The sequence below is a fragment of the Clytia hemisphaerica genome, unplaced genomic scaffold (genome assembly GCF_902728285.1).
Source record: "Clytia hemisphaerica strain Z4C2 unplaced genomic scaffold, Clytia hemisphaerica genome assembly, whole genome shotgun sequence".
Classification (NCBI taxonomy): domain Eukaryota; kingdom Metazoa; phylum Cnidaria; class Hydrozoa; order Leptothecata; family Clytiidae; genus Clytia; species Clytia hemisphaerica.
In genome coordinates, this window is record NW_027103851.1 from 989,496 (window position 1) to 1,005,492 (window position 15,997).

Consider the following 15,997-nt stretch of genomic DNA (forward strand, 5'->3'; position numbering starts at 1 on the left):
TAAAAACAAAACCCTCAAGTTAAGCCCTTTAACAATATTTAAAAAAAAATTTATTATGTGGTATTATTCCCTTGGTCCCTTTTTGGACCAAATTTATAAAGAATCACTTGCACCTTTTATACATTGGTTTTAGAAAAAGAAAAAAGTTTTCTTTAAAAATTATTACAATTAATTCTCAGTTGTTTATTTTTTTTCAAATACTAAATATCTAAATGTCATTTCAATTTATAAAATTAAGTTTACTATTGTTGTATATTATTGTCATTATTATTCTTCGTTAAAATTAATAAAACTTCATTTTGTAAATTAAAAATATGGATCATCAGTATATCTCATTTGCTTTAACACAGGTCAATGCTTAGTCAGCATTCTTACCAAATTTGGCCCGTTCAATACACCTTTTCGACCGTAGTCTCGCGGTCAAGCGCGTGCCACCTTATTATTTAATTATCCTCCTAAACTCGATTCTAATCCTTTTTTACACTATTTTCTATTGTCTATAGGTGCAAAAAGAGACTGGGACGGTTTTAGGGTGGTGAAACGGTCAAAAAATTGCCCGCGCTGCAATTGGCGGCTACGTTCGAAAAGGTGTATCGTCAATTTATCATCATTCGAAAATGTTCTATCTTTGCTTCAACTGTCCAAATAATACGCTAATGATCGTTTGTTTTGCTGAAATAAGTCAAAAATTAATGATTTTGGTCTTTCTTTTTTCCAAAATATACAGGTTCATTTATACCACTCAGTCCTGGATAATTAAGTCTGCCTCTTCAATCTACAAGTCGCAAACCAATGTTACTGGGAACCAATCTCGAAATATCTCCGTTAAACACACATAACTTCTCTATTTCTGCATTAAAACCCAAATCGCTCCTAAAACCAACAAACCCATAGTCGCAAAAGAAGGAATTGCCATGGATGCACGTCCACACATGTGTGCGTGGTCAAACTTGGATGTTTCATTATAACACTTAGCGATTGGTTGTTTACGATAATGCGTCGCATTTTGCTGGTTGCGAACACACCATTCAGCTTTTGGTGTTCTTAGCTCCTCTCTTTTAGGGTAATAAGGATCTTGAAAACATTTATTTTCACAAGCTTCTGAGTCATCAGAACCAATTGACATCTCTAATAAATAAACATTGGTGCCTGGTATAACTTGGATACGAAACTTCGGTGCATTTTTCCCTGTACATTGACCAGGACATTTGAAAGCATCCCACGTTTTGTCTTCCATGCGAGCACCGTATGCTTCAATCAAGGTACGGTTCAGACGAAAATATTCGACGTCTTTAACACAGCTTACAGTAATTTTAGTATGCTCGCCAGCTGAGACTTCATGTTGATTCTGCATTAAAGAAACCAGTAATACTGCAGCTTGTATAGTCAACCAATAAACTGATTTTGCCAAACAAGACAAACAGCCAACCAGCAATTTAGCAGGTGTTAATAATAAGTTTGCACTTGAATTATCATCGTCAGGGACCTCGCATTCTGCCTGTGTATCTTTGATGACTTTTCGTGTCATGTTCAGATACGGTATTATAGAACTGACTCGTTCACCAATGAATCGGCCAGTGTATTTGTTACCTAAAATGAGAAACACAATTGATAATCTCATTTTGTTTTGATCCACGAACCTACGAATCCACGAGACATTTTAACCCATGAACACGAACCCACGGACCCACGAACCCACGACACGGACGTAACCCACGTAATTTAGTACACTCGCAATGATGTGGGTCTTTCCAAGGATAAAAAACGATACTCTTCTTATTAAAGCGGGGATGAGTTCAGTTGAGTATTGTATAGATAGGGGTCACGTCCACCCACATTGGATATGAAAATGAAGCAGTTGGCCTTAATATTTGTAAATATACTAGAAAAAGAAAAACATGAGAGATGATGACATTAAAATAAAAAAGGCGGGTAAGCTTCAATGTCTCACACAATTTTAACAAATATCTTTCAAAATTAAAAAAATCCCTTCAACCAAAGACTCAAAATGTAGTAAGTCCAATGTCTTTCAAATCCAATTTTACGAGAGTAATTGTCATACCTTGATTACTCGCGATAATATAACCGAAATCATCAATCATGGCGCAGACGAATGAAGAATTATTTTCTTTATACTTTTGTGAAACGTATGAGGATTGTGTTATAAACTGCTGATTCAGCTTATCACTTCGCATTGTTATTCCACTCACTAAAAATTAAAAAAAATCATACAAGTGAGAAAGACTGGGTTTGAATTTAGCTTCGATTTACATATTGAGCATGATATTAGGCTATTCCAGAAAAAATTTGTACCCCCTATGTTGAGGAGATCTTTTTTTTAAAAGGTGACCCCCCGGGGGGGGGGGTACTTAGGCAAAATGGGTGCCGGGTATGTGCGAGCCATAAGGGTACCTTTTCTCATTCCTCAAAAGTCTCTGAAAGGGTCCCAAAATCACGAAAATCAAAAATTTCTCTCTCAAAGGGTCACGATTTCCAAAAATTTTGACCAAAATTTGGTGAAAATCAAACTAAAATTTGGAAAAAATGGACCAAAATTTAGGAAAAAGTCTCTCAAAGGGTCCCAAAATCACCAAAATTTTGTCTCTCAAAGGGTCGATTTTCGATTTTTGGCTCGGACATACCCGTCACCTCGCAAACCTAGTACCCCCCCCCCGGGTAACCCCCTGGATTTTTTTCCAATTTTTTAGGACCCCCTTGGATTTTTTTCTCCCATTTCTTTGAACCACCCCGGATTTTCGACCTCACTATATAATACTGACCACCCTGGATTTTCAACCCAATTTTACTGACCTTTTTATTTTCCAGACCACCCTGAACGTCACACTTCCTCGACACAGGGGGTACAGACTATTTCTGGAATAACCCATTGTGTAATTTATGGTTTACTGGGTTACTTGAGTTGTTGTCTTTGATTTCATTTTTGGTAAATCTCAGCACATGCTAAAGCCAATGCATAAGTTTTTCTAAGATTTGAGCCTAGAAATGCTTATAAGCGTTATGCTTATAAAAAGCATGTTACATTATTAAACCACCAACACTCTTATCAAACCCGTGTTAATGAAGAAACCCCTCTATACCATGATAAGTCAGATTCAACGATTTTGGAGGAGTTTTAGGCTTCGTCTTTTGTATGGAGAAGGTCTGACTTATCAGTACGGCACAATACCCTATATTTAAGGATGTCCTTGTAAATAGGGACAGATATTTATATCTCTGCTCACTAAATCGGTTTTTTCCGATCCAGTTGGTTAAATGAAGATCAGACGGAGAAAAAAGGCGTGCTTAAATATAAGGACGTACCTATTATAAGGACGGTCCTAAAATATGGGGTCCTTAAATATAGGGTATCGTGCCGAATTATGTATTAAACGTTGATTTTACAACAATTTCGGGCGAATTGAATAGTTAAGAAAATAACACATGATGTTCAACCCTTTACAAAATGCGCCTTATATAGTATCGCATGCATTTTGAACTTGTTTGAATTCTGATTACCTGCTGCTAAGACACTTTGCTCCCAGAAAGGACGCGTGACGGTCACTTCTACAGGTTCGTTGCTATCAAGATGCGGATCCTTAGGATCTGTTCCGAATACCATCCTAATCGACTCGTCTATGCTACCATCTGTTTTTGCAGCTGACGATAAGACGTTCTCAAACAGTTTGGATCTAACCACATCTCGATCAAATGGTTGGCTTTTGTTAGTGAAAGCAAACATCTTTTGATAACCTCCACTTGTTGCTATGAACAAATTATCTAAGAACTCTCCAGACTTCTCTGTCCATTCAGATTTAATGATTTTATCTATGGCTCCAGCAGGTACTAATAATCGATTTAAAAGTTCTTCAGTGGATTTACATAATGTATCGATGGAGATCGTGCTATTCGATAAGACTTCATACATCTGTCGAGCAGTGATCGGTTTTAAGACTCCGTGTCTTTGAATATATTGTTCTAGCTCAGGGCAATAATTCCAAGGTGCGATTTCGACGTAAGTAAAATTCTTGGGAGGTTGCCAACTTGATGTTGCGTTAGTTTCGTTAGAAGGTGTTTCTGGTTTTTCAATCACAGGTGCATCCAAAGCTTTGACCCCTTCAGTAAAGAGCTGTTTCATCGCTGGATCTGAAATATCAATGTCTAAGTAATGGCTATCTAAGTCCGTTACAGCAACGGCAGCTACAAAATCCGTCCCTACAATCTTATCGTGAGCGTACTGATTGAAAGTTTTGACGTATTTTTTATTATCATCAAAATTCCAGTACGCTGAAAATTCTTTTGAAACGTCGATATCTACTTTTCCCAACATATTCTCCTTCAGGTTCACCGAGTGGTTTGAATTATCGAGACAATGTTCTAAATCTTCAATGAGAATGTTAGGGGGTACTGGAAGATATCCTTTTTGTTGTCGAAAGTTAGGATGCGTCAAAACAAAGCCATTATTATTGATAACAAATCCACGCCCGAATACGCCCAATTTTGAATAGGGCGCTAATGATGAGAGATTTTTGAGTGAAATATCGGTTCCAGCAACTCCGATGAGATGTTTATATTTTGTGGTACCGTCGCTGTTCTTTTCTTTCTCAAAAACACTTTTCGAGGCTGACATCACCATACCAAAACCTATTAGAGTAAAAAGAATTAATAGATTAAATTTTCATGGATTTTTAAAGCTTTTGCGTGTGGTGAAAATTGAAAATTTGACTCTTTGAATGACAGACTTTTATGGTCTTTAGGACGGACTTTTCCCGTAAATGTCGATTGATATTTTTGGAAATTGTACCCGTAGAGATTTTCCTCTGAATACAATTCTGGACCTCTTCAGACAGTAAATCGGTTTCTTGTGAACAATAAAAGTTTATAGATGCATGCACACAGTATCCCATCCACTCTTTTAAACTCGAAGCATAGTTCCCTTCCCCTGGGATAAAAAATCCCACACTACACCACTCTGCTGCACCAGAGTGTTTCTCATGTATAACGTGACGTAGTATTGCAATAAATTTTGAAATCTCCGTGTAGATATATACAAAGTTATTTGTGACCAATAAAATTCCCGATACGTTGACGCAAGGTATTCTCTCTCATGGTACTCTCACACTACACTACACTGTACCAAAGTGTATCTAACGGTTAACGTAGCGTAGTAGGGGCAATGAATTTCGAAGCATAATGCATTTTTAAGTACCAATCCCCCAGGATAAGAAAGCTATACACAAACCTGCATTGTCTTTATAAGCTGATGTAAATGTAGTCTTAATATCTTCATCTTTTAAAGATCCTTCGTTCAATGAATGAGTAATCGGTCGACTCATCACGCGTAAATAGTCCAGAACGGTATCCCATACATTACCAAGTGTATTGATAGAATAAAAATGACCGTTATTGTCACACGCCATTTTGACCAGTGCTTCTTGGTCTGGGTTTTTGATTCGCCCAACGAGGTATGAGAAAACGCGAACTTTCTTATCTTTGTTGTGACGTTCGAATGATGCACGCCCTGCATAAGTTCCTTCGATTCCGTCAGTTACGAACATAATGGCCTTGTTACACCTGGCTGATGCTTTCGATTCTGTAAAATGAAAAGAAACACATTCTTCTTTTCGTTTTGACTTTTTCTCAGCAACCACACAACCAAATTATTTCTGTTTCATTTCAGACATTAATGGTGCCCTTTCACTATTTACCCAGAAAAATTCTGAATACAAAGCAAAATGTGATAACTAGAGTATGCTGAAGTTACTCTGCTCGCACCTAAAGTAGTTTATTTGGCTCAATTACATCACAGTTTTGAGATTAAATCAATCAGATTGCTTTGATTGTCGAAAGCAAAAGCTGTAAATACGGAAGTGCTTACCGTTGAATATTTTAAAAGCTTCATCCATTCCAAAATCAACATCAACAATGGAAGTCGGTTCTGTAAGTTTGGACACTGCATTTTTAAACATTTCTTTATTTTCCTTGGTTGCTTGTATTAAATGTGTGACACACGGCATGAGATATGTGACATCTTTGTTGATGGTGATAACATTGAAGTAATCATTTTCTTGGAGAGTATCGATTAACGATGAAGTGGTGATCTTGGCAATACCTGGCAAATAAAACATAATTTAAGTTCTAGTTTAGACGGCCAACTTTAGCAAAAGAAAGATAATCAAATAATCAAAAGGTACAAGGTACAGCTTTTCCATAAATAAAATTCGTTTTCTAACGAGAAGAGATGCTATCGTTGCGCTCCCATTTCAGTAAAAGGACGGCGAAGTAGAGGTTCCAAAGCAGTCTTGAAAGCTATGCAATCTAAAAGCAGAACTCTAAACTTTTGTTGCTTCCACACTTTGAAGAAATTCAAAATTATAATAAGCGAAAATCTCAGAAATAGCCGATTTTTTAGAATTCCAGCGTCTTGGGCTAAAGACCAATTTATTGAAAAAACTTTTTTTCATTGGACACGACTCAATACTTGAAAGCTTTCTAAAGGCTTAAACACAAAATATGCTGGAAATCTATAGCCCGATTTTTTATCCAATATTTACCGATATTATTTCCAATCATTGAACCAGAATAATCAATAACAATGACAATATCTTTAGGAGACGTCGAAGCTTGAATATACCAGATCCTTCGTCGGCAATCAAACAGATCAGCTTCTTCGTTGACTGGCATCACGTTTCCAGGGAAGATTCGAAAAACACCTGAAATGAAAAATATAGAGTTCTGACAGTAGCGTGGTGGTAGGGAGGGGGGGTGCAGACCGATTTTTTTTGGGGGCGCCAAAATACAAAGGGCGCAAAAAGACACCTCTGATTACTAATTTCGGCACCCCTTTGCTCTTATGGCAGTTTTCAATCAAAAAGAGAAAAAATACCCCAAAACTTTTTCGCTTCGCTCGCGTAGTCTTGATAGATATTGATAGTCGTATAATTTGGTATGAGATAGTGTACCAGTTGCCATGGGTGCTGTTTTTTGACGAATGAAACCTTGATTTGTTATTGCATACATGTATAACCATAATTCTAATTCTCGTGGTAGGCTTTCAAATAGCATACAGTTGACACTCTCTAATTCGACGTTCTACTATTCAATAGGCTCTATTATTCGATAATATTTAAAGTTCCCGTCAACAAGAAACTCTCATAAACGACGCTCCTTTATTCGATGAAAATCCAATTCCAATTGAAGATCGAACTAGAGAGCGTCAATTGAAGTTATAAATATTAGGCATGAATGAATAGATATAACAAATGGGAAAAGGTGTCCGAAAAAAACAGTGCCCGAAAAAAAAGTTTACCTGATGAGTCACCATAATATTGGTATTGGAGGTTTGAATTTTTTGCATAGTTTTGTTGGAAAGTATTGTCGACATGTTGACTCCATTCGACTTGTTGCAAAACACTTTGTTTAAACTTGTAAATATTCGTTGGGACTTGTACAAAACTGTGCGTTAAATTCACTTTGAATTCAGTTGAAAAATCATCAACAAAACCAACTCTCTTGTTACTTCCTTCATCTCGCATATTATTATAGTCAAACTCTTGCACAAAATCGTTACTAGTTGGGCTACTAGTGTAGTTCAGTTTAGCATTCTCAATTGATGTTTTGATACCGTCCAAAATCTTTTCTTTTTCTTTGAATAATGTTTCTAAGTTGGTTTTGAAAGTTTGAACAAGTTCTGCGCTGTCTGCTTTACGTTTTATGTATTTGACTTTTTGAAGTTCGCTTTCAATTTTATCATACTTTAAATGTTCTTTTAAGAAATCATCAAATGAGTTTGCAAACGGTTGAATATCAATGTTACTACAAACGGTGGATTGGAAATAGAAGATGGCGGCAAAGATGGTAAAAAGAAGACTGGAAATATCCATGGTTACACTTGATGCTGTGTGTGGTGTAATGACGTTTACCAGAAGGTTACCATTTTAGAATTGATCTAAAAACAAAAACATGTAGAGTGCTAAATTCAAATAGTTTTTGAGCTATCATACCAAAACTTGAATCATTTTAAAAAAGGGACCAAAATGTATAGGAGTTAAAAAACTTCAAACTCTTTGTTATTGATTTTGAGCGAACTTAGATCAGAAAGAAAACCATTCATGATAATCATAGCACTGACATTACCCCATAAATGCTAGTCTGAATCGCGTACCTTTATAGATATCCTTCCTATATAAAAATTCTTTTCGATATAGGATAAGCAGTAGCCTACATCTGATTGGTTGTAAGTATGGTAAAACCAGTCAGCTTTTGGGTCTATGATGTAAAGTTAAGATATTGCAATGATGTATATAAATTACTAAATTACTGGGAGTGAAACCAACCTTTGCAAATCGCGCATGCTCTGTACAGCCATCGCATAGAACTATATTTGTGAATATTCTTAACCGTTTACGACATTTAACATTGAAAATGTTAGAAAATTTAACATTGGAAATGTTTATAAAGTTTAACCTTTTTGACCCAAAGGTGTGCCATTCGACCGTCAACTTTCATCGGTCTTTGTGACCTTTGGCATAAAGATTTACTGAACTGTAACTGAAGAGATTTTTCAAAATACCGACTTATTTTTTTATAAGAACAATTTCGAAAGAAACCGAGACTTGATTTCGACCAAAACCCTTTGAGTACCTAGAACAAGGCTCAAATTTGAAAAAAAATGGCTAAGAACATGCACCTAATGGAGAACAGATGCATTTATTAAAGATCAGCTTAAGAACATCACTTAATATATCGAAAGAACATAACACCAAAAAAGATAGGAGCGACAAAAACTTAACAAAAATTTACAAGTTCTAATGTGCCGTACACGTTTTTTAATAGAACAAACTATATAAGAACATAGGCTTTATGGCGACTCTAAAACATTTACAAAATAGTGAAATTAATAACATTTTCAGGCTTACTCAAAAAGTCGAATTTTGAATGTTCTTATTAAAAACGTGTATTTCAAAGGCTTAAGACTTTGACCCTAGTATGACCCTAATACTTGTTATTGAGAAACTTTTTCGTTGTTTTCACATTTCGGATAAGAGTTTCTAATTTTTCGTGCAGCTGGCTTAGAACATCCAAACAATATACATCTAACGACTATAAAGATCATCAACGTTTGAAGGTCGATTCTGTACACAGTGATCGGGGCGGGGCGGGAGGCGGGGGCACTGACCTTGGAGGCCGACGGAGACGTGCCGCTGGAGTTTGAAAAATGGACCCTGTAGATATGAATATTTGGTAAATTTGGGATTCTGTCGGAACGAAAATTGAAAAACATTTTCACCCTGAAAAGTGGCAAAAAATTACGAAATGTAGACAAAAGATTGAAAATTTTTCTAATTTTCAACCTGATAATTGTTCAAAATAACCACCCTGTCAGATACACATCTTGAAAACTAGTAAATTTGAGATATCTTTAGAGCCTAAAAATGGGACCATGGTAAGCAGCACGTCTCCGTCCCTCGCTTAAGTGACTCTCCCGGAACCGTGATTTAGTCCCTCAGCTGGTTTTAAGCTTTTATAAGGTAAATTCTTTAGAGATATTGAGATGACAATCCCCCTTTGTTTAGAAGACTTAAAATTTTAGGTTTTTAATTTTTTTCTAATCAAAAATTATATTAAAGTTAAAGTATGATAAGAATATCATAAGTTTTTCAAATTTTCCACCAGGCAAATACAAAAAATAACCATGGACTGTATCTACACTCTACCCAGCATGCATTGTAAACCAGGGACATTTATGGCTACAACATTTCTTAGCCAACAATAACCAAAATGAAAACCAAGAAGAAAAAAATATGAAAGTGAAGTTTGAATGAGAAGAAGAAGTTGCTGAAAGATAAAAATTTATTTTCCAATATTTTGAAGAAAAAAAAATCAAGTAGAGAAAAAATATTTTTTTCACCTTTAAAATAATTCTTAGTTTCAGAGAGACATACGGATAAAAAAGCCTAGCAAAAAAATTGTCACAGGAAAACAAAAGAACTAGCATAGGGAAATACAAGGATACAGGCAGGTGTTTCCATTCTCCCCCTTTTTTTAAACATTATCCCTTTTCTACAGGTTTTGTTTTTCTAATTCTTATATATTTTATTATTTCATAGTTTTCCTCAGCTACAATATTCTTACTTTAAAATCCCCTTTTTTCTTCTCTCAGCTCATCTCAATATAATATATAGTTTTTTCTTCTTTATTTTCAACTAGGAGGAAATAAAAAACTACCTAGGTGTTCTTTGAAACTTTTAATTCCCTCAGTAGGGGCTGAGTAACTTCTACTATGAGATTATAATTATAAAACAACTTTGAACACAGCTTTTTCACGTTTAGTCTTTTCCTGCCTAAACTAAAACACTTTCTTATAAAAAGGGGGTAAAAACGAGGAACTTTGAGTGAAAATAGGTGTTACCCTTTTAAGTTTAATAGCCGCAACCGTTTTTTTACCGCCCAATGAAAAATAAGATATTTTCGCTATCAAATGGAATTTTAGGATTGTACCGTATTATAAAAAATAATTATACAAAGAAAAATGGGTCGAGTCAAAACCCGTCATTTCATTTCCCAAATTATTTTTGCATCTTTACATAGTCGGTGAGGCCCATCTACCTATCAGGGATATCGGCTGAAAAATCGCCACGACGAGAAAAAATACCATGATATTTCGGCCCATTTGAAATTTATAATTTCAATCTCACTGAAAAGAAAAACACTAAACTTTAGGATGGGTCATTAGTAATTAGTAATATTTGTATTTCTATAAAGAAAGGAATCTATAAGGAATTTGAGACACGAAGGCCAGAACCGAATCTCCTTTACAGGATTTGAAGCCATTTATTTCCTACATAAATTGTGCGGGCCGCATGGTTTTCATGCCAATTCTAGATTGGTAGTAGACTATGCTATAGTCTAAGACGAATTCGAATAATAAAGAATAACCTCAAACACGCAAATTAGCAGTCGGACGGAAATTTTGTCCGTGCGGGCGAAAAATAGTCGGAGTCGGAGTTATCTGATATTCCGATGGCGGATTGGCGGCCGCCCACGCTAAAGGTCTAAAGGGATTCCGTAATGTAAACCTTCCAGGCTGTGAAAACTTTCCCGATCTTCAGAACTTTAGCGTGTCGGATGAAAATTTCATCATCTGGGTGCCAGATAAGAGTCGGAGGGGCTCAATGTAAACACAGACTCTATTTTCCGCCACGCAACATATTACGTTTTAATATAATATACAACTATGTTATATCGTAATATCATAATAATATATTACACGGACGATAGCATCGTCTAGATTGGTAGTTTACCGCCAATACAAATACACCAAATAACACAAAGAAACTTCATTATTCAATCGGTAATCCAAAATTCGGCATAATTCTTATGGATAAGGTATCACCAATGATTGGCTTGGGAACGGTTGAAGGTTCGCCTCTAGCCTTCGACTCAATCGGTAAGATAGACCCTTTTTTTTGTTTTGTGCCTAAATACGATGGACTCCAATGGATTCTTCATCCAAATTCGAATTAGCCGAAATTAACTCCATGAAAAAATGTTTAGCAATACTAAGCAGCTTCTAAAAAATGATTTTCCTCTGCGAGCAATTTTTGCTACTACAACATCAATATAACGTTTCCTTAGACAATAATCAATACGTACATATAAACTCAAGTTTTTTGGAGAGGAATCAAAATAAAAATATCATATCTCGGTTTTTATGAAGTGACACTTGAAAATAATCTCTTCGCATAAAAACTGTGAATGCTCGGTTCGAATATCTTGATAATAAATGAGGTCGGAACATTGATGAAAGGTAAGAAATCAAAACATTCGTTGAAAGTGAATTCTTGTTGATTAGGTTTGCTTATGATAGAAGACATTATAGGGGCCCTATAGGAGGTACTTTCAAGCCATCACAGAATTAGACCTAGTGAAATTATACCCTTTTGATAGTCACAAACGCAACCGGGTCCCTAAGACAGGGGTGTCTCAAAGGTTCTTTAAATTGCCTTTGAAGACCTTAACTTTGTATTCAAATAATTTTAGATGGGAAAGATGTTGCAGATAAAAGGGGTACGGGTAACAACAGTCTTGACTAAGAAATACAGTAAATGCAATACGATAATATCAACACTGTCTCACTTCATTCTGGATTCTTCAAACGTTTAGTCGCTACTAGAGAATACAGCTGAAACATTTGTGATGACCTCCCTAACTTCAACGACATCAACTCATGCTACTCTGCATTTCAAAAGAAACTCTTATACCTTATCGAGTATTTTTATCCCCGACCAAAACATTTACCCGAAATTTTTGCTGCATGCAACCAAAATTCAAATCTATTTTTTTTACACCTTTATTTGCCGAAATTAGTGCTTTAACCGTCGAATTAAAAGATCTATTTTCGAGCTAGTGAAGGAAACCATTTCTTTTGGACAATTTAGTCGGGTGAAAGTGACGAATCTGAAATTTTGGTCGGTGAAAGTGACGAACTTGAAATTTTAGTCGGGGAAAAGTGACGAAAATGCCTCTAGGTGACGAAATTTCCACCCGACGAAAAAAAACCCCGACTAAATAAAACTACGATATCTTTTTCCCCGATAAGGTAAGTCGCTAAGCAAACGATTCCAAGTGGCTTAAGGGCAGAAACTTTCGCGGGCAGAAATATTCGTGTTTTTCGCGATTTTGATCCTTTTTCGCGAAGGTTTCTGCCAGGTAAGAAATTAAACCTGAAAAACGCGAAAGTTTTTTTTCGCGAAAAATAAACTTTCCTACTCAGTTTTGCACTGCTTGCTAAATTTTTGCGTGTTTTATGAGTTTTTGTTACCATAAAAAGGTATATTTCATATGTATTCGCGAAAGTTCTATCTGTGAAATTTCAGCTAAAACCATAATTTGCGAAACTTAAATTCGCTAAATTTCGCAACTTTTTGACTTCGCGAAACTTTCTGCCCTTAAAGTACTCGGATAGGACGATACCTGTAAAGATGTTGCCTAAAGGTCTTACCTTGAAGAGAAGCCGAGACTAGTTAGACAACATCCCTGTCAAACCAACAAACCGTAGAAAGTGCTGGATATCAACTGCTGAAAAGATTGATATGAAATCATCGAGTCGAAAAGCCTGGTCGACCCTTAACTGAGAGGTCATGAGAGGTCACAAACTACAAATACTTACATAAAGTTTACTTTTTTGTCTAAGTTAAGACTTTGTCATTTTGCATCAGCGAGTATTTGCCATAGGTTGAAAAGGTTAAAAGACTCCTCCCCAAAGAATGAATTATAGTGTTTGTCAAAACTATAGGCCTTTGGTATTTGAAGAAGCTTATATGACACCCCTGTCTCCCAGCCCCGGTGGAACTTTTTTCCTCAGTAAGGGATAAAAACTCTTATTAAAATCCCAATGGGGATAGAAATTCTGTTACAAGGTTAAAAAATCCAGTGGGGATGGGTTTGGAGTGCAATTTTTAAACATTGAATTTCGAATGGGATGAAATCAAAGTCAATTTTCCAGTGATGTTGAAATTTCAGGGTATTTGATGGTGCCAAGTCTAGGGTTTCAGGGACGGGAGCTTTCCGATTCCGCAAATCCGTCGGGAACAGCAGAATTTAGAATGAGACCATGTAAATTCTCCCAACTGATCAATTTCCAATCCTCAGGAAAGTATTATTTATGTCACTTTAACTATAGTCATTATATTTATTTCAAATCACAATTATTTTGTAAGATATATTTATTACGCAATTCAAAAATTAAAATTTTATATTACTGTATCAATAGATCATTATTTTATTTCAAATTTATAGATTGGTTAAAAAGATCATTTCCTATAGCTTTTGCTATCCTCTTTCTCTCTCTTTCTCGATCATTGAGGGACCAAGAACCTTCTTTGAAGCAAAAAGGAATTAAAAAGAAGGGCTACACGGTATCTAAATAAATTTCAAAAAGTAGCGATTTAATTTCAAAGATGTGATATTCAGAAGCAGTCGGCGGAGAGATTTTTTAGAAATATGGGTTCTTATCTTCTAGGAGACCAAATTTTTATACAAATGATGTGTTCTAATTTCTAGGAAACCTTTATCGCATTATTTGTCTCCCTAAACTTATCACTACTTTATGGTTTGATGTGTTCTAAAATCTAGCAAAAAAAGTTTGCCAAGATAAACTTGTAAGATATTGTTTTTCTCCACGAAAGATGTGTTCTGAAAATTTCTAGGGTTACTAGGCAACAAGATTACATCAATTTTCTCTTGATTATACCCCTGTCTCCTTAAAAGATGTGTTCTGAAGCTTTCTAGTGTTACCTAGACAACAAGAACATGTTAGATGAACTTGATTATAGCATTGTCTCGTCAGAACACATCATTAATTCTAGCTGATTAATTTTCGAAGTTCTGATCAGAACAGATCAAAATTTCTAGCTGAAATATGCTATCAGAACACATCGCAAAAAAAGGTCGCTTCGCCGGCTGCTTTGGAATATTGTTGATGAAATTATTTCATTGAGTATTGCTGACACCGTTTTAAAACTCTTACCATTTCCAAAAGAAATCCACATTTTGCATTACGTCAACCCAGAATAAATCATCACGATAAAGCATCGGCGGAGGTTAAGTCTAACCTGCTAATGAAGCCTCGTTTTGAATATCCATTCACCCTCGAACGTCTTTGAGATGGATTGTTTTTAGTAAATTTCCGCATTTTGGATCTTTTTTCTGAAGACAATTCAAAGACGTCTTTACTCATATCTAAGTTCGGATCTATCTCCGATATTTTACGAGCTTTTGCTGAAATATCTTTGCGCTCATTTCCATTATCTGAAAACACTGTATATTGGTCATTGCTTAAAACCCGATTTGGTTCGGATTGAGTTTTATCTTTCTCAAGTGCAGCTAGTCCCAATACAAGACCTTTAGATTGCATTTCAGTGCTTTCTTTCTTTGATGCTTTGTTCACTGCTTTGACTTCTGACTTGGCGTTTCCACCCATCTGTGTAGTGGGCGGAGATAGAGCTTTAGACAGTTTTGATACAGTGTGTTTAGGATTAGCGTCTGGTTTAGTAGATGTTTTCGACGATGTATCTAACAGGAATATATTATCAAACAGTTAGGATATTCTAATAAAACTTCAAAGGATACAAAATCTAAATTTAATGCTTATCTAGATGAAAAAACAGCTTCTTGCCATCAAATTTCTATAAACATGTTAAAAAATGGATAAATCTCTTAAATTGCTCTATAAATGTCAACCCAAATTAATCTCAAAAAATTAAAAATTTCCAAACAAATTAAAAAAAAATCCTAAAGACTAATCTTAAATTAGTAAAGTTAGCTAACAAAAAAGTATAAGGCACTACATACCACTACGACTATTACCATGGCTTTCAACTGGTGATGGGTGTAGAGTGATTTTATGTACGATTCCATCTCCTATAGGAGCCATTTGTTGATCCTTTATTGGCAGTAATTGGTCTACAATTGGTTGGTCAATACTTTCTAGTGGTGGCGATGAAGAAGCTATAGAGAGAAAGCAGTATTCTTGTAATCTGATCTTTGAAGTTGTTAAAGTTCCATGAAAATGAATTGTCCTCTAAGGGGGGTTGGTAGATGAGAGGGGTGCATGCGGACGAGACCTCCCGCAAACTGATGCTTAGAGAGACAAAATCTTATTTAAAAAGTGACCTTTAAGAGAGACATATTTGAAAAATTTTCTTCGATTTTCGAAAAATTTTCCTGCCCTTAGAGAAACTGCTTTTAAATTTTCTGATTTTTGTAACCCTTAGAGAGACTTTTGAATGTGAAAACGAACCTTACCACCCGCACATAACCAAACCCGTATTCTCTAAGTACCGATGGGTTATTCTAAATATCTTATGTTTGACAAAACGAAGATTTAAAAACCCGGGGGAGGGGTACTTAGGCAAAAAGGGGTACGGGGGTGTGCCGCTGTTCATGGTACCTTTTTTCACCTCCATGAGTCCCAAGTAGGGTAAAAAAAATAACGTAA

At 35.7% G+C, this 15,997-nt stretch overlaps 2 protein-coding genes across 2 annotated transcripts in view; both read right to left on the reverse strand.

The window, feature by feature from the left end:
- Positions 1–49: 49 nt before the first annotated feature.
- On the reverse strand, positions 50–8,386 carry LOC136807707 (voltage-dependent calcium channel subunit alpha-2/delta-3-like). Its single transcript, XM_067064307.1, has 8 exons — positions 8,162–8,386; positions 7,307–7,945; positions 6,552–6,710; positions 5,876–6,109; positions 5,240–5,590; positions 3,517–4,641; positions 2,063–2,209; positions 50–1,590 (listed from the first exon to the last, which is right to left on the reverse strand). The coding sequence occupies exons 2-8, from the start codon at positions 7,878–7,880 to the stop codon at positions 845–847; spliced, it is 3,336 nt and encodes a 1,111-aa protein (XP_066920408.1). The 5' UTR covers positions 7,881–7,945; positions 8,162–8,386; the 3' UTR covers positions 50–844.
- Positions 8,387–14,472: 6,086 nt separating this feature from the next.
- Positions 14,473–15,997, reverse strand: part of LOC136807706 (neurogenic locus notch homolog protein 1-like) — a gene marked incomplete in the record, with an annotated part of 34,118 nt that continues 32,593 nt past the window's right edge. Inside the window, 2 exon segments of the mRNA XM_067064306.1 lie at positions 14,473–15,072; positions 15,352–15,507. Of these exon segments, the coding sequence (XP_066920407.1) occupies positions 14,579–15,072; positions 15,352–15,507 (650 nt within the window).

Coding starts and splice junctions, on each gene's coding strand:
- LOC136807707 (XM_067064307.1), bottom strand. CDS start 7,880: ATGGATATTTCCAGTCTTCTTTTTACCATCTTTGCCGCCATCTTCTAT. Junction 6,711..7,306: donor ATATTATGGTGACTCATCAG/GTAAACTTTTTT, acceptor TTTTCATTTCAG/GTGTTTTTCGAATCTTCCCT. Junction 4,642..5,239: donor AGCTTATAAAGACAATGCAG/GTTTGTGTATAG, acceptor TTACTCTAATAG/GTTTTGGTATGGTGATGTCA.